The 23,923-nt window shown below is 40.0% G+C and overlaps 1 protein-coding gene across 5 annotated transcripts in view; it reads left to right on the top strand.

The window, feature by feature from the left end:
• The window catches only part of DPY19L3 (dpy-19 like C-mannosyltransferase 3), a 77,374-nt gene that overhangs the window by 14,728 nt on the left and 38,723 nt on the right, over positions 1–23,923 (top strand). For 3 of the 5 annotated variants that reach the window (XM_060650883.3, XM_060650882.3, XM_060650881.3), the window contains exons 4-8: positions 13,100–13,190; positions 19,124–19,245; positions 20,459–20,604; positions 22,081–22,204; positions 23,576–23,710. In XM_060650883.3, the coding sequence (XP_060506866.1) occupies positions 13,100–13,190; positions 19,124–19,245; positions 20,459–20,604; positions 22,081–22,204; positions 23,576–23,710 (618 nt within the window). Of the gene's footprint in view, positions 1–13,099; positions 13,191–13,396; positions 13,486–19,123; positions 19,246–20,458; positions 20,605–22,080; positions 22,205–23,575; positions 23,711–23,923 lie in introns of all 5 variants that reach the window. The other 2 variants (XM_060650884.3, XM_060650885.3) reach the window with 2 other exon arrangements.

The following is a 23,923-nucleotide window of genomic DNA, read 5'->3' as shown; positions in this document are numbered from 1 at the left end:
ACACATAATTTGTGTCCCAAAAGAAAAGAACCAAAACAATGAAACAAGGGAGAATCATGTTTAAAGATATAATTCAAGAAAACTTGAAAAATGAAAGATGAATTGAATCTACAAGTTGAGGGGCGTCAGGAAAACTTGTCCTTGACAGATCATCAGCACGGTATAGTTCTGTGAAATTGGTGGCCTTCAACAGTAAGAAATCCCCAGACATCCAAACAAAAGGGAGACAAGTCAGTCTGGCTTCCAACTTTTCCATGGTGACATTTAATGCTTAAAAGATCTTGAATGATGTGTGCAGAAGACAAGAGAATGTGATTTATATGTTTTAATGCAGTCATTCCATCCTGCATAAAGCACCCAACAAACTGTTTTGATTCTGAGAAATCTATTTTCTTTAACACCTGAAGAAATTGTTAGAGGGAAAACTTTATCTGGCCAAAAGATAAAAGGCAAAACAATGGCAGAAGGCCTATCAGTGAAGTACAAACGTATTTAACTGTAGGACTAGCACCAAATATTTATAGACAAAATACATATGATGTAACAATGTAGTAATACTCAGCGATGTTATAACTATGAAATAGTAGCAATAACAATGTAGTAAAAAGAAGAGGAAGGAAAAGAGAAGGTAGAAGGTGGTGGAGGTATCCATTTCTTTATTTTTGATAGCTAGAAGTCAAGTTTCATTTAAAAATGATAAGAAACAGATGTATATAAAAGAAAATGCCAAGAAAATATCAAGTAAAATTGGGCAGGGGAGAAATACAAATTTCATGAGATTGTAATCACTCGTTATAGGAACTCAGTAGATACTATCCATAGAAATAAAGAATTAAGTCATCCTTGAAAGTTACAGTTCTAGAGGTAATTCCTACAATAAAAACATAAACCTTCGAAATTAAAAGACACACACAAGCAGACACATGCAATATAGTAGAGGATTTGTTCTAAAAACTGCGACAGAAAACGTGTTAACACAAAAATGTCAAAATATTTTTGTATAAATAAATATACGTCTGCTTTACTCACCTGATGAAAACTCTGTGTCACAGAGCAAAATCAGATCACTTACTATATGGATAAGATTCTCCCAGAACAGTTTCTTGGATTAGATCTAAGGTGTAGATAAGAACTTATTGAAATACTGCAAAAAAAGGGAAAGAAAGTCTCAGAAAAATGAGGCAAAGAAAGGCAATTTTTCAGTGATAAAGATGCCGACCACAGATAGGACTATCTGTGTGTCAAATAACTTAACAAAATTTATAAAGCAAAAACTACAGGAAATACAAGAAGTAATAGAGAAACCCATTACTATTGAGTTTTAATTCTTAGTCCATAAAAAAAGCAGGTGGTCAAAAATGAGAATATAGAAGACCTAGAGAAAATAGTAAGATCTAATTTATAAATATCTAATGACAGAATGTATGTTGTTTTTAAATATCCACAGAACATTAACTAAAATATTCATATGTTCAGCCCTAGAGAAAAATCTCAGACCCAGAAATAGTATTTCCTTATCACGTTGTGGTAGTGCATAGAGTTGTCTTGTTCTCGGCTTTGGGGATAATGGTCATAGACTCACAGGATGCTCTTTTAATTTATTCATTCATTTAAATGAAAACTGGAGATAACTAATTAAGAAGAAAAAGCTCACTTTCTGGAAATGTAAAAATAACTTTATAAATAATTTTTTGTTCACATTAAAACTGAACTTATAGTGGGGCGCCTGGGTGGCTCAGTCGGTTGAGCGCCGACTTCGGCTCAGGTCACGATCTCGCGGTCCGTGAGTTCGAGCCCCGCATCGGGCCCCTGTGCTGACAGCTCAGAGCCCGGAGCCTGTTTCAATTCTGTGTCTCCCTCTCTCTGACCCTCCCCCATTCATGCTCTGTCTCTCTCTGTCTCAAAAATAAATAAACGTTAAAAAAAAAAAAAACTGAACTTATAGAAATTATAAACAAAATCTAGAAAATGATGAAAACCATGTTTCTGGATTATGGAATACAGCTAAAGCAGTATTCAGAAGAATTTGTAGCTTTAAATATTGTATTATGAAATAAGAATGAGTAAACAAATGAATTCATTATTGCACTTACGTAGTTGGAAAGTAAACAAAATCTAGCAACAGAAGGAAGGATAAAAATAAAGTAAGAAATTGATGAGTTAGAAAGTAGGAAAATAATTAATAAATGAGTGATTATTTGGGGAGTAAAAAATAAGAAGGATGAAGATAGGGTAGGGAGTACAAATACCCAAAATAAATACCAGAAATAATTGCAGAGATGATGAAATGTGGGAGCAGAGAAATAACTATGGAGACCAAGAAATAGAAAGGAGCCACGTGGTCTGTTCTGTTTGATTCCGTGCAAATTAGATGAATGGGTGAAATGGATGCTTTTCTAGGATATAAATTGGCAAAACTAGCCCCAGAAAATATAATTATTTCTGCAGATGTGATAGAGAAGACTTAATAAAGAACTACCCATCCTGCACTCCCCAAAACAGCAGACCCTGTTGATTTTATGGAGGAATTTTACCAAACTCTTGTTGAAGAACCAAAATATTCCAGTACTATTTCAGCCATTCTAGAACACCAAAGAGAAAGAAAACGTCTAGATTATTTTTATGAGTCAGGCATAACACACCAAAACTGAGGATCAGAATATAACTACAGTCAATTTTTCTTACTCCCAGCAGTTATATTCTAAAAGTCACCGAGAACACCGAATTAGAGAATACTAGTCATTGCTCCTGGGGAAATCGTGTGTGTGTGTGTGTGTGTGTGTGTGTGTGTGTGCATGCGTGTACGCGTGCATGTGTGTCACACATAGGTCTTAAATTCTAAGAACTCCCGGTAGATTCTGTTTTCTTCATTTTATAAAAGAGAAAATGAGGTTCAGAATTGTTAAGTGACTTGCCTAAGGCCGTCCCACTAACAGGTACCAGAGTTGGATAGAAACCCCGTCCACCTGGGCACAGAGCTTCTGGCACTGTGCTGCACTGCCCCTTAGCGCAGTCACCTTCAGATCACTTCTGTATGACAGCTGGAGCAAGAGGCAGAGCACAGTTGGGAACCGTGCGCATGAGGCAACTCAAAGTGTCACCGCTCTGCACATGACTGCAAAAGCACAGCAAGTACTTTTTGTCAATCTTGTTGTTACAGATTTTAGTTAGTAGGCAGGTTTGCAAATCAGAAATGTGTGAATGATGAGAATCAACTGTATGTAATGTAAGTAATATAAAAAAACAAAGCTCAGGGACTAATCCCACTTATATATATATGTTGAACCAAATATTCTAATTAATACTAATAAAGAGAATGAATCTGGTTGCATGTTCAAAGTAAAACGCTCCTGGGGCGCCTGGGTGGCTCAGTCGGTTGAGCGTCCAACTTCAGCTCAGGTCACGATCTCATGGTTTATGAGTTCGAGCCCCGCGTCGGGCTCTGGGCTGATGGCTCAGAGCCTGGAGTCTGCTTCCGATCCTGTGTCTCCCTCTCTCTCTGCCCCTCCCCCATTCATGCTCTGTCTCTCTCTGTCTCAAAAATAAATAAACATTAAAAAAAAAAAAAAAAAAACCCAAAGTAAAACGCTCCATGAAAAAGTCATTTTTCTACCAGGAAACTAAAGGCAATTGCTGAGAAATCTAGTAATACACTTGTTTGTTCTGTTAGTACTTCAAAAGATGCAAGAAATGGTATTTGGAAAAAATATAGTATCATTTTCTTGTAACACACGTAACAAAATAAGAATTGGCCAGATGAGCCCATGACATCAATGGAATAAAACACAAAAACCATGTGATTATCTTAAAAGACATTAAAAAAGTATTTAACAGAATTCAACAACTCTTCATTTTTTTTTTTTAATGTTTATTTTTGAAAGAGAGAGAGAGTGAGATGGGGAGGGACAGACAGAGAGGGTGATAGAGAATCCGAAGCAGGCTCCACACTGTCAGCTCAAAGCCCAGTGCAGGGCTTGAACCCACGAACCGCAAGATCATGACCTGAGCCAAAGTCAGATGCTCAACCAACTAAGCCACCCAGGAACCCCTCACCAACTCTTCATAATAAAAAACACTCAACAGACTAGAAATAGAAGGGATCTTTAGCTTCAGAAAGGGCGTCTGCCAAAAATCCAACAGCTAACATCATATTTAATGGTGATAAATCAAAAGTTTTCCCCCTAAGATAGGAACAAGACAAGAATGTCTGCTCTAGCCATTTCTTTTCAGCACTATACTAGAGGCCCTAATCAGGGAAATTGGGCAAGAAAATGAAACAAAAGACCTCCAAATTGGAAAGGAAGAAGTAAAACTGGCTCTGTAGAAAACATGATCTTCTATATAGAACCCACTAAAAAAAAACTATTAGAACTAATAAATGAGTTTATCCAGGTTGCAGGATACAAGATCAATACACAAAAGCTAATTGTATTTTTATACAGTAGCAATGAGCAAACCAAAATTAAATTAACAAGAGTTTCTTTTACAATAGCAACAAGATAATAAGATACTTAGGAATAAATTGAACAAAAGAAGTATAAAATTTAAACCATGTTCATGAATTGGAAGACAAGATTGTTAAGATAGCAATACGCCCCAAGTTGATGTACAGATTTGACGGATCCCTCTCAAAATGGGATCTTTTTGCAGAAATTGACAAGCTGACCCTAACATTTATATGGAAACTGAAATGACCCAGAATAGCCAAAGCAGTTTTGAAAAAAAATAAAATAAAGTTAGAAGACTCACAACAATAAGCAAGAAAGTGTGGGACTGGCATTAGGGTAGATGAAATAGCATTGAGAGTCCAGAAATAAACCATTACATTTATGACCAATTGATTTTCAACAAAGATGCCAAGACAATTAAATGAAGAAAGAATAGTCTTTGCAACAAGTGATCTGAGGACAAACGGATATTCATGTGTAAAATAAGGAAATTGGGCCCCTTCCTCGTACACACACACACAGATGAACTCAAAGTGGGTCAGAGACCTAAATGTAACTCTGAAGCTTCTAAGAGCACACTGTACACCCTGTATGTTGGCCAATTTGACAGTAAATTATATTTAAAAAAGTAAAATGCAAAGAAAACATGAATAAGTCATCATGGCTTTGGGTTGGGCTCAGCCATCCTAGATACACCAAAAGCACAAGTGACTAAAGGAAAGGAAAAATAGTTACATTGGACTTCTTCAGCATTAGAAAGTTTTGTGCCCCAAAGCATACAATCAAAACGAAAAGACACCACTCAGGGAGAAAATATTTACAGATCATATGCCTGATAAGGGATTTGAATCTGGAATATAGAGAGAACTATAACAATTCACTAATAAAAACACAGCCCAATTTTTTTTTTATGAAAAAAGGACTTGAATAGACATTTTTCAAAAGACGATATACAAATGGCTAAAAAAGCACATGCAAAAAAGATGCTCAACATCATTAGCCTGTCAGGAAGTTCTACTCAAACCCACAATGGGATAACACTTCACATCCACTGGCAGGGCTGTAATAAGAAGACATGTAATAACAAATGTTGACAAGGATGTGGAGAAATTGGAATGTTTTACAGTGCTGATTGGAATGTAAAATAATGCAACCACTTTGGTAAGCAGTCTAGCAACCCTCAAACAGGGAAACATAGTTCTCAAATGATCTTAGCTGTCCCATTCCTAAGGAAATACCCAAGAAAAAGGAAAACATACCCACACAAAAACTTGTACATGAATACTCATAGCAGCGTTTTTCATAATGGCCCAGAGGAAACAACCTCAGTGTCCACTAAGGGAGGAATGGGTAAGTAAAATGTGGTACATCCATACAGTGGAATATTATTTGGCGATTTTGCAATGAGTGATACATGCCGCAGCATTAGAGGAGCCTCGAAAACATGCCGAACGAATGAAATCAGGCCCAAAGGACCACATATTGTATCATTTCATTTTACGGACTGTCCCGGAGAAGCCAACCTAAAGAGGTAGAAAGTAGATTAGTGTTGCCCAGTGCTACAAAGCATGGGGGATTTGTAGGGTGATGACTCCGAGTGGTGATTCTTTTTAGGGGTAATGAAATGGTCTAACATTGATTGTAGTGATGCACGTATAACTTTGTGAGTACAGTAAAAGCCATTGAATTGTACACTTTAAATGGGTGAATGGTATGGTATGTGAATTCTGTCTCGGTAAAACTTAAAAAATAGATGCATCCTTTTTTTTTAATATAGCATGAATACATTTCAGACCAGATGCTAAGACCTTCCCCATTAGGGAAACACTAGAACAGTGCTAGCTATCTAACAGAACTTTCTGTGATGATGAAAAGTTCTTCATGCTGTATTACTAATACTCTAGCCGTTAGCCATTTGTGTTCAAAAACTGAGAAACTGAATTTTTAGTTTTAATTAAATTTAAGTAGGCACATGTGGCTAGAGGTGTATCCCAAGCCAAAGCTGTCTGTTAGTACTATTGTTTAACATTGCTTTGGAGGTACCAGCAATATAAACAGGAGAAGTAAAAAGTATAAAAATTGGGAAGGAGGAGGTAAAATTACTTGTAGGTCATGTCATTATATACCTGGAAACCACAAGAGAATCTGAAAAATTATTACAAGCAATAAGAAAACTCAGTAGCAGGGACTAAATACACATTTAAATATATAGACACCAAAATATTTTATTTTAAAACTTGTCAGATTTTTTTTAAAAAAAATTTTAATGCTTTTATTTATTCTTGAGACAGAGACAGAGCATGAGCAGGGAAGGGGCAGAGAGAGAGGGAGACAGAATCCAAAGCAGGCTGTGGGCTCTGAGCTGTCCACATAGAGCCTGACGTGGGGCTCGAACTCATGGACCGTGAGATCATGACCTGAGCTGAAGTCAGATGCTCAACCGACTGAGCCACCCAGGCGCCCCCAAATTTGTCAGTTTTTAAAAGTGCTGCCTGGCAGTCCTGTTACACTTCCTTTGTCCATTAACCCCCCAGCTCTCCTAGACGACCGTTCTAACCTGTTGTTCCCTGCTTTTCCCCCCAGAACTTCCCCAGGGTTACATTGCTTCCTGTTTCACTGTGGAGGGGAACCCACTGCCCTCCTGCGTCCTCTGGCTGGGGTTCTGTCAGGTGAACTGACAAAAGACAGATTAACAAGAGAAAAGCGTACAAATTTACTTAAGACAAGTTTTATGTGACACTAGAACCTTCATAAGGAAATGAAGACGTGAAGAAATGGTTAAACCTGAGCGTTTTAATACTAGATTTGACAAAGAGTAGAACGGGGAAAATATCATAGGAAGAAAAGGGGCTGAACTTAGTTAGCAAAGCCTGTTTGTTCAGATTCCTCTCCATGCCCCTCCACCTTCGGAGATAAGGATTTCTTTTCCTCCGGGTAGAGGGAGTGCACCTTTCACAAGACAGTCTTAGGACCTGCTTCAGGGGACCAGGGAGAGGCAGAGAGCCTTCCTGCACCTGCCATTTGTCACATTCCTTCAGCTTAAGATACTCAGTGAGTCAAGGTGCCGTGTTTGGAGGTAGCATTTCAGGAACCCTGTTGACTGAGGAAGGAGAAGCAAGCTGAAGAGACCTCCCACGTGCTTCAGCCCCACGTCTGCCTGGATCTGTGCCCGTGTGCACCGACTTGTCACCCTGTGGGTGGCATCTGCTCCCCTGCCTTCGGCCAAGTTACATCCCTCTGGCAGTTGAGTCTCCCCTGCCTTCTCCCGTCCTGGGGTCGGGAAGGCTCTTCTGTCCCCATCTTCTCTTTCAGCTACTGTCCGTTGCTCTGCTCACCTTAACACCCAAACACACCCAGAAAGTGTGCAGTCCCACAGTCTCTATTCCCCTCTTCTTAATCTCTATCTTGAGCCCACCCCAGGCAGGCTGCAGCCATGGCACTGCTCTCTAAAAGTTCCTGCTGTTCCGTTTAGTGGTCATGTCTCAGTCCTCATTTTTCCTGGACTCCAGGACGCATGTTCTCCTGGATTTACTCCTCCCTCTCCGGGTGGTTCTTTGGCTCCTTCACAGGCTACCCTTCAGCCTTCTGACCTCTTGTTGGCAGAGAATCCAGGACTCAGCTCTGTACTTTTCTGTCCATTTGTCATTTCTAAGAACAATCTTACCTATAGCTTTAAATACCATCTCTACGCTCATGGCCCCCGAATGTCTGTCCCCTGCTCATACCTTCCCCTGAACTCCAGACTTGTATATACAGCCGCCTGCTTGACCACCTGAGCTGGGATGTCCAACAGGCATTTCGAGCTTAACAAGTCCGCATCAAACGCCTGACTGTACCTGCCCTCAGGGATTTCTCCTGATACCTCCTCTCTGTACATTGCAGCTTCGTCCTCCGGTGGCTCGGGGCTCCTGCCCTTGAACAGTCCTGGTTCTCTCAAGTGCCCTGTCCGTTTGCCTTTAACAATGTGTAGAATGTGATCACCTCTCACAACCCATATCCCCACCGGGATTATTACAGCAGCTCAGAGCCCTTCACAGTCCAGCTCAGCAGGTCTGAAACCACACTCCTGACCTCCTTCACCTCCCCACTCACACACCTAGCTCAGAGTACAAGCCTGGAGTCCTAGTTAGCTAGCAGGACTGGGTGTCCAACCCCATGTTATTTCACACCACTCTACCATACCGCCCCCGACCTTCCTTGCTCCCTCCACCTCAAACCACGCTGCCTTCCTCATTGTTCTTCAAGGTGTACATGAGCTGTCCTGTGCGACCCACAGGCTCTCCTCCACATGGCTCACTGCCCCCCGCCTCTTCAGATCTCTGTTCAGTAGTCACTTCATCGGTGCGGCCTTCTCCACCCAACTGCAAGATCACAACACCCGACCCCTCGCCATCCCCCTACTCTGCTTTTTATATTTTACACATTTATTTGTTCTCCCTCTGTTCTAGATTATAAATTCCATGAAGACAAAGATTTGCATCTCCTTTGTTCCCTGCTGAATCTCAGCAAGATAACGCTTGTCACTTTTTGGTCAGTGGCTGTTTGTTGAATGAATGAATGAATGAATGAGGAAGATAGAGGAAAAAGAGACCATTTAGAAACCCAGAATCCAGTGGGAGCTGGTTTAATAGTTCAGGCAGGGGCACCTGGGTGGCCCTGTCAGTTGGGCGTTCGACTCTTGATTTCAGCTCAGGTCATGATCTCATTGTTTGTGGGAAGGAACCCCACATCAGGCTCTGTGCTGACAGCACAGAGCCTGCTTGGGATTCTCTCCCTTCCTCTTTCTCTGACTCTCTCCCTCGTGTGCGTGCTCGCTCTTTCTCTCTTAAAATAAACATTTTAAAAAAATAGTGCAGGCCAAAGGCTCTTCATCCCTTCTAATTGATACCTTTCCTTCAATAGTCATTTTCTTTACAAAAATGCATTATTCTTTCTCATTGAAACCTAAACCCCTTGGGGTCGAGGACTAAAGTTTTATACCTTTGTTTCCCCAGCAAAGAAATGTTCAGTGATAAGGAAAAATAATTCTCATTTAGCTAAAAAAACACTCATGTCACTCAATTTTTACCAGTTTTTTTCAGTCTTTTCTTATGCTAATGTTGTCCACTGTTATTCTCATATTCGTTTGATGTTACGGAATTTGCATATCTTCCCACTGAATACTCTCACTCAGCAAGGACTCTCTAGAATACGTAGAGTTAACTAGCCAAGTTGTAAGTCCAGGGGTACCAAGAGTGGTGGATGCTTCTGTGTGAGCCCGGTGGGTGCCGGGGGTGCGGGGGGTGTGCTGTCAGCAGTAGCCCAGCCTGTCCCCAGCCTGCCCCCACACGAAGCTCTCAGCCCTAGGGCAAGATCATTCCATTCTGACAGACGGACAGGGGGCTCACCAGACAATGAACAGAGTACATTCCTTAAGAATGTCTGCTAAGGGCATGGTTCCCAGTACGAAACTTCAAGAACAGCTGTCTTATCATGAGCTACTGTTTCTTGGTGAGATGATTTGTTACCTGCTCCTGAAACAGACTGCATTTGTAAAGTTAGTCTTTCCGTGGCTTCCCCACCACCAGCAGCCTACTCAGTTTGGACACGGTTTTTGTAAACAAAAGTTATTTACATGAAGAGTCTTAAAAACTAACGCGAGGTTTCCTTTGGCAGATGTGGTGTCATTTGCCTAAAAGGCGCTGTTACATTTTGTGTGTTTCTAGGGGACCCAAATCACTCCCTGTGAGCAGTCATTGTTTTAATGCTTTTTCCTTTTAGTATTTTTGTCAAATTACTATATAAACTACTATTAAATGGTTTTCGTTGTACAGCTCCTTAAAAATAACACCGCTTTTGTCTGTTTCTTTCTGTCATTATCTCCAGAAGAAATGTTTTCATTCTCCCGACATCACGTTCCCTGTGCAACTGATGGAAATGAACATATGAAGTATTTGTTCATGTTGCATTCTTTAGAGGGTAACTTGTATTGGTGTACATTTTCATTGGCACAATCCACCAGGCAAAGTGTAAATTGCTGTAAAACTGGAAAAGTGTTTGAATGAGTAAAGCAGATGTTCTCTTAGCATGAAGCAGATGTAAAGCTTGCAAGTGTCTGTCTCATGAAGTATAGCATTTGGTTCCATACAGCTGGTGCCAAGATTACCAATTAATCATGTGTGAATGCTTTTTTACTAATAAGGCCCCCCTGTGTTCCTTACGCTTTCTGGGTATATTAAAGAGAGGGGTGGGGCACAAAAGCTTTCTACCTTTGTACCTGGAGTGGTGGGTTTTTTCTGTTTTTCCATCTTTATGAAGTCACTCTTCCTGTATTCTTGAGCCATGTTGGATATGAAGCCCCCTTCATGTGAGTGATTGATCTGGCTCTCCAGTTTGATTTGGGGATGTAGGTTTGACGTTAAGAGTATTCCATTGAAGACAGCCGTGCTTTGAACACTGAAAGGCAGCTGGAGAGAAGAAACCGAATGTAATTAAACTTTGTGGGTTTTTTCCCTGATATGCATGAACAAAAGCTAACATTTGCTCAGTTAACATCAGTTCACAGCCTCTATGGCTACTTGACCTTGTAGGAGTGTGAACATTGTAGAAACAGGCGATACCAGTTTAGTTTTATGTTATGAAAAGCAATAGAGCAGTTTTTCTCAAAAATTAAAGATGAACAGATTAACATGACTGCTAAGAATCGCCTTTACTGCTATGAAAGATAACAACACAAATCAGTGGCAAATGCAGAAGCTAAAAGAGCTCCATCACATATTGTCCTTTTTATAAAGCGAGGGTGCCAATGAAAGTGAATTTCAGAACCCGCCTGGTCCTTGTTTTCCATGTTTGATTTCCCCAAGATAAATTTGTTTTCTACAGAAGGAAGCCCAGTAAATAAGGTTTGCTACTCCACCCTCCTCTTGTTTTTTATTTTTTTATTTTTTTTAATGTTTATTTATTTTTGAGAGAGAGACAGCATGAGTGGGGGGAGGGGTGGGAAGAGAGGGAGACACAGAATTCGAAGCAGGCTCCAGGCTCTGAGCTGTCAGCACACAGCCTGACGTGGGGCTCGAACTACCGCCAGATCATGACCTGAGCCGAAGTCGGACGCTCAACCGACTGAGCCACCCAGGAGCCCCTCCTCTTGTTTTTTTAAAGAAGGGTTAACAATGATAAAACATAAGTTTGTTTCTGAAGGTCAATAATTGGACATTTATACTCGGATAACATTTATACTCGGATAATTGATTCATTTATTCATGAATCAGTTTGTATATTTTTTAAGGATAGGAGAAATATTTAAAGGGTAGAAGGAGTACATTAAATAATTTCAGGTCTGAAGATAAATAGCTTGGGTGGCTCTTTTCATGAGATGTTTATTATGATTTGAAAAATAGTTAGAGATAGGGGAAAACAAAGATGTATTAGAAGCAGCTTATCCTCTAGAACACACCATGTTTCGTGTTTATCATCCTCCCCCAATAAAATTGGGTTTGTGGAATAGGGAGCTGTTGCGGTAGGAAGCATATAGATGGAAATACATTTCAGACAGTGTGTGCCAGATTCCAGGACCTGGCTCTTTGAACATTGGTGTAAGAGAATCTATAATGACATAAGTTATAATTTTCATTCACGTACACTGTTTTTTACATATATGAACTACAGTATCTAAGAATAGTAATATGACTAGTCCAATGTCTTCCCCATCCTCCTTACCAGTTGCCTCCGTATTTTGTTAATTTAAATTTTAAATTTCTTGATGGCACCTTACAACCAAATTGACTAATAGGTATCACTTTAAATTTTCAGTTTTACAAAACTGAATATTTCTTGTATCTGTTTCCCTACAAGAGTGTCTTTCCACCAAGGTTATATTTGTCAAACTGAAATTCACATGTAAAAGGTCTGCCTCATTTCACTAAGAGTACCTTATGTTCTTAGAATAAAAAGAAAATTATTAATCTTATGTAATACTGTTAGCTTTTAGGTAGGTGTGTAACGCAATTATAGTTCTTTTCACTTGGGAGATTTTTTTATACTGTCCCTATTTTGATTCTAATATTACATAAGAATTGGTGGTATGGTTTTGTTCTGTTTTTTTTAAGTTTTAATTTGTGTGAAATAAAAGAAAAACCTTAACTCTGAAACATCAATGCAGATGGAATCTGTTGTCTCCATGTTTTAAAATGGTTTGCTATGGGGGTGCCTGGGTGGCTCCGTCGGTTAAGCATCTGACTTCAGCTCAGGTGGTGGTCTCACGGTTTGTGAGTTCAAGCCCCGCGTGGGGCTCTGTGCTAACAGCTCAGAGCCTGGAGCCTGCTTCAGATTCTGAGTCTCCCTCTCTCTCTGCCCCTCCGCCACTTGTGCTCTGTCTCTGAAAAATAAATAAATGTTAAAAAAAAATTTTTAATGGTTTGTTGTGGAAAATTTAAACATCCACAAAGGCAGAGAGAATTGTATAATAAACTCCTGTAATACATACCCAGCTTCAACAATCATCAGCCTTCTATTGTTCTTGTTTGCCAAAATTTCTTAAGATTATATTTTGAGAGGTTTTGTGTGTTTGTTTTCCTTTTAAGTTGTAGTTCTGGATCCCGTTTCTACAGTGACAATAGATTTAAAAAAACAAACTAGGTCATGTAAACCCAGTAGACCTCACTTTATTTCAGGAAGTGGAGCGAGAGATCTCATTCAGAACAGAATGTGGACTGTATTACTCCTACTACAAGCAAATGCTGCAGGCTCCGACCCTCATGCAAGGTAATTATAGCTGATGACTTTAGTGGGATCTGCTTCACCCCTTCCGCTATTTCCGCCAAACATACTTTTGCACTAAAGCATTTAGAATGCTTTCTAGAACTTGGGTAGCTTTTCTGTGAACTTGTGTAGTTTTTCCCTGCCAACATCATCAGTGTTTGGCTCTGGAAGCAGTTATATGATACTTAATGTAACTCTCCTCTCCTCAGCTCTACTCCATCTCAGAATTCATCTGTTTCTGATTTCCTGGTTTTGCTGCTGGTTTTTCTCCTGATCATTTTGGAAAAAGTCTTCGCAGGTGAAGGAGTAGTGTCTAAAAACAGGAAGCGTTTTGGTAATACAAACAAAAATTACAGTTGTCCTTGTCCCCAATGTTCCCATTCAGTCCCTTACCTTGCAGTTGCCATTTTCCCACATTTTCACTGTTTGTAAGTGGTTCAGAGCCTGTACCCGTTACCTTTACTCCATCTAATAGGACCCCAAAAAGGATCTCTCCTGCTTAATCTATGTTTGATATGCTCCAAATGACAGAGACATTTGCTAGGTTTTACTTGGATTCAGATACATTTTTGGCAAGAATTCTTCACAGGTGATATTTTGTACTTCTCCTAATTTTATTACAGTGGGAGACATGAAATGTTATCTTTCTTTTTGTGCCATAAATATAACCAGTTGGTTCCTATGCAATAAGGCTAATTACCCATCAGCCTTTCACTGAGTGGTTTTAGCAGCCACTGATGCTCACTGCCTATACCCACATTTCAGTAGTTAACAAAAGTGACATTCTGCATTCCTCTTGTATTTGTTAGCTGGAACTCTGTCACTTAAGAAACCTCTTCCTCATCAACTATTTGGTGACCCTGAGGTACGGTTTATACAAAAAGGCAGGCTAAGTGCTGATTTTCTTTCCCCATACAGTTGATCTTCGTTATTCATAGAGTCCATATTTCCATACTCACTCACTAACACGTATTTGTGACCCCAGAATCAGTATTTGTGGTGCTTTTGCAGTCATTCGCAGGCTTGTGCAGAGCAGCCAAAAATTTTCATCACCTGACGGGCACGTTCCCAGCTGAGGTCCAACAAGGCGGAGCCCTGCTGTTGTGTTCAGCTCTCCTACTACAGCGTCCTGTTCACAGTCCACCTGGGGCCTTGTTTTTTGCATTTTTGTGCTTTTTGTTGGTGATTTTGTGGTTTAAAACGGCCCCCAGCGTAGTGCTAAATCACTGTCTGGAGTTCCTGAGTGCAAGCAGGCTGTGAAGAAGGCACACCGAGAAAACACGTTTGTCAGATAAGCTTTGTTCAGTTATGAGTTAGATACTGTTGGCCATGTGTTCAATGTTAATGAATTGCTAGTATACGTTAAAAGAAGACGTCTTTAAACAGAAACACGTAAATCAAGGTGATATGTCGATCACTTGATGACCAGAGGCTCATAAGAACATAACCCTGTATTTCCTACAGGGCTCAGTATTGCTAATTCAGTTTTCACTGCAACTTAATAGAATGTGACTACTGACAAAAATGAGTCAGTGAGTTCTCAAAGTTGTGATTTGCTTCTCTAGCATCCTCTAAAGTGGTGGTTCTTATGGAGGGTCAGTTGTGTCCCTAGGAGACATCTGAAACATGCAGATACATTTTTGGTTGTGACAGCTGGGGTAGATTGAGATCGTGCTACTGGAATGGACGGAACTGCGACAGATATTGCTAAACATCCTACAATGTCCCTAGAACAAAGAATTATCAGGCCCCAACTGTCAAAATACCAATAGTGTTAAAGTTCAGAGTTGCTCTTAAAGGTAAATATGAGTATTTTCTATCACCACAAACTCATTGGTTCCTCCGTTTCATTTCGTCTAAGTCATTTGTTAAGATCTTCCTTCTAGAAAATTTCAAACATATAAAAGGGTAGAGAGACTCCTCTGATGGATTCCCACCTGTCTGTTATCAGCTACCACAGTTACCAACTCATGACCAATCTTGTCTCCTCTCTACCCGCCATCTTCAGGCTGGATTATTTTGGAAAAACCCCAAGACGTCATATTCCGCATTTGTAAATATATCAGTATATTTCTTTAAAGGGTGGCAACCCCTTTCATAAGTATTACCATGTTACCATTATCACACTTAAACAATTGGGAAATTTCTTACTATCAAATACCCAGTCAGTGTTCTCATTTTCCTGATTGTCTTGCAGATTTTTAATACAGTTTTTGAGATCCAAATAAAGTCCACACATTGCAGTCATTTGCTCTGTCTCCTTGTTTCCTTTAATCTGTAGGTTTCTTTCCATCTTTTTTTCTTGTAATTTTTTGTTGAAACCCCAGATTCATTTGTCTGATAGTTTTTCACTTTCTGGATATTGCAGGAGCCCCGTGGTGTCATTTCATGATTCTCTGTTGCCTGTATCTCCTATGAATTGGTAGTTGGGTCTGCAGGCGTGCTCAGGTCCAGGTTCTGTCAAACACGTGGTGCCCACTTCCGCATCGGGGACATAATGTGCACCATCTCTTTTAGGGTTTAGACTGATCCAATACTAAGTTCTCATTTAGCCTTTCCTCTGATGGGTTAGCACCATTCGTGACCATTACCTAAAGTCGTTAACTTCATAAGGACAGTAATATTTGAATTCTATAATTCCTTCCATCATTATCAGATGGAATTCATCTCTAGAGAACAATGAATTCTCATCAACTGTTTGGTAACTCAGAATTTCAGTTCCTAAAGAAAAGGTTGGATTGCTCCTTTCCCTGTGTTTTAGCATGAGTTGCCCTCTTGCATCCGCTAAAGGTTTTGCTTTTTATATATCATCAGAAAGCATGGGTTTTTAACATCTTTGATGTGTTTCGATCTTTTGCATTATTCTTCTTATTGAAATTGTCCAATCTTTGGTCAGCGGGATGCCCTTCAGATTGGCTGCTGTCTTTTTGACAACATTCCAGGAGTCGTTGAAAACTCCCTCGCTTTTTGGCATGACAAGATATTTCTTATCCACTCGTGTATCTCCACCCTGACCTAGGATCCACCATTTCTCCAAGGAACTCAGTTCTCTTCAGTGGCTATTTAGAGCCCACAGTTTGGATCGATGGTAGGGATACTTTTTACTACTAGATTGGTCCTTGTTTCCAGTCCTTTTTAGTGAGAAGAGGCAGGAGATGTGAATTTTTTTTCCTAGAAGAAAATAGGAATATAGTTATTTTCAGTTCAGAGTTAGTATAACAGGGTTTTTACTTTTTTTGATTTTATATTTGTATCTCTTTCTCCTTAAGTTGAAAATTTTGGTTTCTTACAATATTAACATTATCATTTAGCTGTTGTGTACAACTATGCATATACACGCAGTGTGTATACACACACACACACACACACAATACTTTCAGTGCAGCAGTAATTATGTTGCTTCTAATATGATTACCTGAAAACAATTCAGGCTGTCTTTGTAGTTCTTTTTGTTCTTAAGATAAAACCAACTACGTGTGTATGTCTATGTGTGTATATATATATATAATTTTTTTTTCACGTTCCTCTGTCATTGGAAAGAGTTCTTTCTGTGTGGCCAAGCCACAAACTTAATACGTTTGTTTTATATTTCTTTTGTTTTTTCCAGGATTGTTTTGTAAAAAAATTTTATTTTGGTTTTTTATACTTCTAGAAAAAGTTTATTTTACATGGTTCCAAAGTCAAACAGTAAAACAGGGAGCATTCAAGGAGGTGTCCTTCCCCCCCTGCCCCTTCCATCTTATTTCCTTCTACACTCTTTAAGTAACCATTTTTTTTTAGATTTTGTTTTATTCTTCTACTATCAGTATTTTTCCCCTAGTCTCAGTATTTTTAATATAAACAAATACTTTATATATTCATATATCTCCTTTATTGCTGTATACACTGTTTTCCTTTTTTTGCTTTTTCATTTGTCAAAAATCTTGATCACGCTATAATATAACATGAAGATACTCCTAATTCTTTTTGTAATTGCATAGTACTCTGTGTGGATAACCATAGTTTATTCAGGTAGCTTTCTTGTCTTCATCTGCTCAGGCTGCCATAACAAAATACCATGGACTGGGTGGCTTAAAAAAACTAATTTAGCTTCCTAGAGTTCTGGAAGCAGGAAGTCTGAGGTTAGAGTTCCAATCCTGGTTCTGGTGAAGAGTCTCTTCTTGGCTTGCAGCTAGCCACCTGTCGCTGCACCCTCACGTGGAAGACAGAGAGCCAGCTCTGGTGTCTCTTCCCACAAGGTCACTAGTCCCGTCACGAGGGCCCCACTGTCATGACCTTGTCTAACCCTAATTACCTCCCAAAGGCCACACCTCCAAATACCGTCACGTTAGGGGTTAGGGCTTCAGCTTATGAGTTCTGGTGGGACACAGACACTCAGTCTGTAGCACGCCTCTGTTAGTCTGGCAAGACTGCCATAACAGACCAGGTGGCTTAAACAACACAAATTGATTTTCTCTCAGGTCTGAAGGCTGAAGTCCAAGATCAAGGTACTGCCAGGGTTGGTTTCTGGTAAAGCCTCTCTTCCTGGCTTGTAGATGGCCACCTTCTTGCCGTGTCCTCACTTGGCCTTTCCCCTGTATGTGTGCACAGAGAAAGCAAAAGAGCTCTCTCTTGTCTGTTCCTCTTCTGAGGACACCAGTCCTATCATATTATGGCCCTATCTTTATGATGTCTCTTAACCCTCATTACCTCCTTATAGACCCTATCCAAATACGCATTGGGTTTGGGCCTTAATACAGAAATTTGGAGGGATACAGTTCAGTCCAGAACACCTCCTGCTGATGGACATCTGGTTGCTTCTGATCTTTTGCTTTTAAAGAGGGCACTGCAGGAATGATCTGAGGCCTGTATTCTTTTGTGTTTTTGCCAGTCTGTCTTTAGGACTGATTGCTAGGCCAGATCAAAAGGTAAATGTACATGTAATTTTGCTTGGTGGTGCTAAAATTGTTTTCCCGACTGTAGTGTATGAGAGACCTTACTTCCTTAGAACCACACTGAGTATGTCGTCAGACTTCTTTTTTTAAGTTTTTTTTTTGAGAAAGAGCATGCCGGGGAGGGGGAGAGAGAGCCGGAGAGAGAGAATCCCAAACAGGACCCAGTGCAGGGCTCTATCTCACGAATCATGAGATCAGGACCTGAGCCGAGATCAAGAGTCAGACGCTTAAAACGACTGAGCCACCCAGGTGCCCCTGTTGTCAGACTGAATTTTTTTTCCAAGCTGATAGGTGAGAAATGGTATCTCAGTGTAGTGTTAATTTGCACTTACAGTAGGAGCAAGGTTGAGCGTCTTTTCATATGTGTAAGGACTATATGCATATTTTCTTCTATGAACTATCTCTTCATGCCTTCTATTAATTACTCAGCTTGGTTGCAGTGGTATATGACCTCGATATAGCCATAGAATTCTGCAACAACAGGTTTATCTCTTGCTTTTATTATCCAGCCCCCGTTTGGAACCCGCTGTTGTCATGACAGAGGGAAATAGCCACACTGCTGGTGGAAACATGCATCATCTTTTATTAAAAGATGTCACATCCTCTCACATGCCATTGGTCAGAGCAAGTCAAATGGCCAAACCTATCCCAGGGAAGCGGGGGAGGCTACTTACACCCCCAAAAGAGGTATTGTAGGCCTCATGGCAGGAGGACAGAGCAGGGATATAAAATCCTCTTGCCTACATTATTATAAAAGAACATAGGAGCTTTTCTTTTTCATTGTATGCACGAGAATTATAATTTATCTATGTTTGTGTAAACACGTAAACATCCATCTAATATACAGTAAGCTCTTTGAGGGTGGGACTGTGTTTTTTGCTTACTATTATATCCCCAATGCCTAGCACGTTCTCTGGCACACACTAAAGAATCTATGGATGGTTTTAAATGAATGAATAATTTATAATTATTTTTTCCTGATCTTTCAAATATCAACCTTAGGTTTTCATGGCTTAATATATGATAACAAAACTGAGTCTATGAGGACAATTAACCTTCTTCAACGAATGAATATTTACCAAGAAGTTTTTCTCAGTATTTTATATAGAGTTCTACCCATACAGGTATGTTATGTTCTGTGACACTGAATTGTTAATATCACATGAAAGTCAAAATCTGCTATCTTAAGTTGAAACATTCACATATGTTATTCTGATCTTCAGCTGGCTTGGTAAAAAAGCAGCAGTATCCCAATGTTCTCCAGATATGTTGTGAACTTTGCTTTTTACTTGTTTTTATAAGGTATTTTTTACATAGATACTTCCTGGCTTATCATATATGTGTGCAGTCTAGAGACTGGTACATATTTTCATTTAGAAACATGTAATCAGTCACTCCTCAGTTATCCTTGAAATTTAAAAACTGGAAATTAGCAAATCACAATGACCGCTTCGTGTGAATAAGGCAATCCTGGGCAAAGGTAGACGTACAGTTTGTCTAAAGAAAGAAGCCAGAGGGGCGCCTGGGTGGCTCAGTCGGTTAAGTGGCCGACTTCGGCTCAGGTCATGATCTCACGGTCCATGAGTTCAAGCCCCGTGTCGGGCTCTGTGCTGAAAGCTCAGAGCCTAGAGCCCGTTTCGGATTGTGTGTCTCCCTCTCTCTCTGACCCTCCCCTGCTCATGCTCTATCTCTCTCTGTCTCAAAAATAAATAAACGTTAAAAAAAAAAAAAAAAAAAGAATGAAGCCAGAGCCCTCAAGGGCTCCTTTCCCTCTTCTACTCTGCTGGGGGGAAGAAAGTCTGCCTGCCAACACACTTTTGCACAAAAAGGACTGATGATGTATGTTTATTGCTTGTAATTAACAGCAAGATTCCAAATATTACATTTCCAGTGTCATATATTTTTCCAATTTTTTTTTTAAGTAGGCTCCACGTCCAATTTAGGGCTTAAATTTGTGACCCTGAGATTAAGAGTCAACATGCTCTGGGGCATCTGGGCGGCTCAGTCGGTTAAGTGGCCAGCTCTTGCTTTTGGCTCAGGTCATGATCTCACGGTTCATGAGATTGAGCCCCACGTCAGGCTCCAATGCTGACATCACAGAGCCTGCTTGGGATATTTTCTCTCTCTCTCTCTCTCTCTCTCTCTCTCTCTCTCTCTTTCTCTCTTCTCTCAAATAAATAAATAAATAAACATCAAAAAAATAAATTAAAAAAAAAAGAGTCGCATTGCTCTGTTGACTGAGCCAGCCAGGCACCCCTCTAGTATCATATTTTTTAAGTGACAGTGAAAAGGATTAGGGCTTCCGTAACAAATATTTTTTCTTGTTCCTTTCTTCAGAAATATTTAGAGCCAGTTTATTTTTATATTTACACCTTGTTTGGACTGCAGGCGATCTATGTCACAGCCCTTTACATAACCAGCTGGCTCCTTAGTGGCACGTGGCTGTCAGGACTGCTGGCAGCTTTCTGGTATGTCACGAATAGGTGAGTTGGAATCCGTTTTCCCATCTCCCTTTTGAAGACGTAAGTTAAAACACAGTTACCTCATTTCCAGTTCAAAGGAAGTTGTTCTGGCACATTTGTTTACGTAGGAGTATTTTCTCTTTGGTTTACGTAGTGCTGTGTACTTGTCTTCTTTAGCAAGGTAGAAAGTTCTTCTTATGTATATTTCCAGCTGAGAAACAGAACGTTGAATTATAGGTCAGGAGAATCACCATGATAATTCCAGTCCTATTACAGTTTGATGTGTGATCAATATTTCTCCGGCCACATATCTCATCTCTTAAAGACGTTTAATGATATCTTTACTGTTAACCTTAATAGGGCTGTGTGTCGCTCATAATTAACAAAGCATAAAGGACTGTTCAGATGCAGGAAGTTCTTATGTTACGTAGTTAATATCTATCATTCTAAATACAAGAACACTAAATAGCACTTTTTAAAAAACATAGTCAAGATGTATTGATTAATTTCCTGATCTACAGTAGCAACACCAATGCTCAGTACGAGCGTTAAAAGCACAAGTTCTAATATTGATTTACTTTATAATCCTAAGCAAATTACTTTTTAATATAACCTTATTGAGTGCTTACTGTATGCCAACCACTTTACAAAATGCTTTATTTATATTCTTTTAACAACCCTATAGGGTAGATACTATTAACATTTTAGAGATGAGAAAATTAAAGCTTAAAAGGTTAAGCTTACACACACACACACACACACACACACACACACACACACAAACACACATATTACTTACAAAGTTAAGATGTGCATATTTATATACTGATAAAGTCATACACACATACACCCAGCTAAGTCTCGGTCAGAATTCAAATGCAGGGTATGAAACACCCAAGAGTATACCGCCTCTTAACATTTTAACATATTATTCCTGCTACGAGTAAATGAAAGGCAAGTTTGTTGTTCTCTTAAAGTAAATAAAAGACATGTATTGAGTGCCCAGTATGTGTGGAGATGCTTTTGGTACTGGGTAACCAAAAGTGAAAGCTCAACTGTACTTGCCCTCTGGCGGTTTCCGTTCCAGAGGGACAAGAGGCTCTTTCAAAAATTATTACCAGTGACAAATTTAAGATTCAGATTTAAGCACTAGAGAAACACGGAGAGGGAGAATGCAAAACAATGCCAGTTTGCACTAATGAAGTTGGAAGGAAATAAACGTGCGAGGCAGTTAGGCATGGGGTTTGGAATCACCACCGTGGATTGGACCCCAGTTCCACCACTTAGCTAGCTGCATACCTGGGGACAGGTTCCTTGCATTTTCCCAGTGCAACTTGGTATTACAGGGATGATAATGATGAGGACATATCATTACTGTCGAGAACTGACAACCAGAATCTAAGTATAGTTAATGTCCTATATCTTTCCCTTTAGGAAACCTTTCAGCTAATTATAGTAAAAATGATTCCTTTGGCCATTTGTGTTTTCTCTGTGCAGGATAGATACTACGAGAGTTGAGTTTACCATCCCCTTGAGAGAGAATTGGGCTCTGCCATTCTTTGCAATTCAGATAGCGGCAATTACATATTTCCTGAGACCAAACTTACGGCCTCTTTCTGAGGTAAGTTTTTATAATACTTTATATATATTTTTAATTCTCCAGTTTTGTCTCAGAAACTTCGAAAGATGTGACATGCATAGTGTCACACTGCACGGGAATAGTTCTTATTGCGTGACCAGTTTTTAACTTGAGTTAAACGAAGTTTCCTCTTCCTGAGCCCTCTCCTACTTTGCAAAGAAAATGTTTTCCTTTTTGATGTTAAAAATGTACTCTACATAATCTGCCCTTAAATAGCTGCAGCAAACCCACACACAATGTCTGCGAAACTGTCAGAGTCCTGAAGCCGGTGCTCTTGAGATGTGAGTTGGAGCATTAGCGCCTCCATAAGACTGTGGGGTACACGTTCCCTATGTGGATGTTTCTATGCACAGTGTACACATTCCTTACGTGGATGTTTCTATGCACAGTGTACACATTCCTTATGTGGATATTTCCATGCACAATGTACACGTTCTTTATGTAACTATTTCCGTGCACAGTGTACACGTTCCTTACGTGGATGTTTCTATGCACAGTGTACACGTTCCTTATATGAATGTTTCTGTGCACAGTGTACATATTCCTTATGTGGATATTTCCGTGCACAGTGTACACGTTCCTTACGTGGATGTTTCTGTGCACAGTGTACACATTCCTTACGTGGATGTTTCCGTGCACAGTGTACACGTTCCTTATGTAACTATTTCTGTGCACAGTGTACACGTTCCTTGCGTGGATGTTTCCATGCACAGTGTACACGTTCCTTATGTGAATGTTTCTATGCACAGTGTACATATTCCTTATGTGGATATTTCCATGCACAGTGTACACGTTCCTTATGTAACTCTTTCCGTGCACAGTGTACACGTTCCTTATGTAACTCTTTCCGTGCACAGTGTACACGTTCCTTACGTGGATGTTTCCGTGCACAGTGTACACATTCCTTATGTAACTATTTCCGTGCACAGTATACACGTTCCTTGCGTGGATGTTTCCGTGCACAGTGTACACGTTCCTTATATGAATGTTTCTATGCACAGTGTACATATTCCTTATGTGGATGTTTCCGTGCACAGTGTACACGTTCCTTATGTAACTATTTCCGTGCACAGTGGACACGTTCCTTACGTGGATGTTTCTATGCACAGTGTATACGTTCCTTGCGTGGATGTTTCCGTGCACAGTGTACACGTTCCTTATGTGAATGTTTCCGTGCACAGTGTCACTTTAGGACAGTTAGAGCTCAAATAACAAGTGCAAGGGTTTTCAGAGCAACAGTTTATGGTTTTTCTATTTGGTTTACATAGACATTGGCTGCTTTTGAGAAAAGTTATCTGCAAGGCTTTTTCTTCCTAGAGACATGTAAATTATACTCAGGTTTTCTTTTTACAGAGGCTGACACTTCTTGCCATTTTCGTATCAACTTTTCTCTTTAGTCTGACATGGCAATTTAATCAGTTTATGATGCTGATGCAAGCATTAGTGCTGTTCACACTGGACTCCCTGGACATGCTGCCGGCAGCGAAGGTGAGCCGCGCTTTCTCCTCTCGGTGGGGACAGTCGTCATTTAGCGCCGTAGGTCATAGTGCGAGCTCCAGAGGTGCACATGCTTAGCAGTGAACTTGAAGCTGCTTCTTCACTACAGTATAAATCTGCTGTGCCAACTGAAGTTGAGTAATCTGTGCAGCCTTGTTTGACCAGCTTAACTTTTATTCTGTCTCGATCAATTGTCCTTTGTAG

The sequence above is a fragment of the Panthera onca genome, chromosome E2, assembly GCF_046562875.1.
Source record: "Panthera onca isolate mPanOnc1 chromosome E2, mPanOnc1 haplotype 2, whole genome shotgun sequence".
NCBI lineage: Eukaryota > Metazoa > Chordata > Mammalia > Carnivora > Felidae > Panthera > Panthera onca.
The sequence above is the reverse complement of the archived record's forward strand: the minus strand, read 5'-3'. Positions and strand labels throughout refer to the sequence as shown.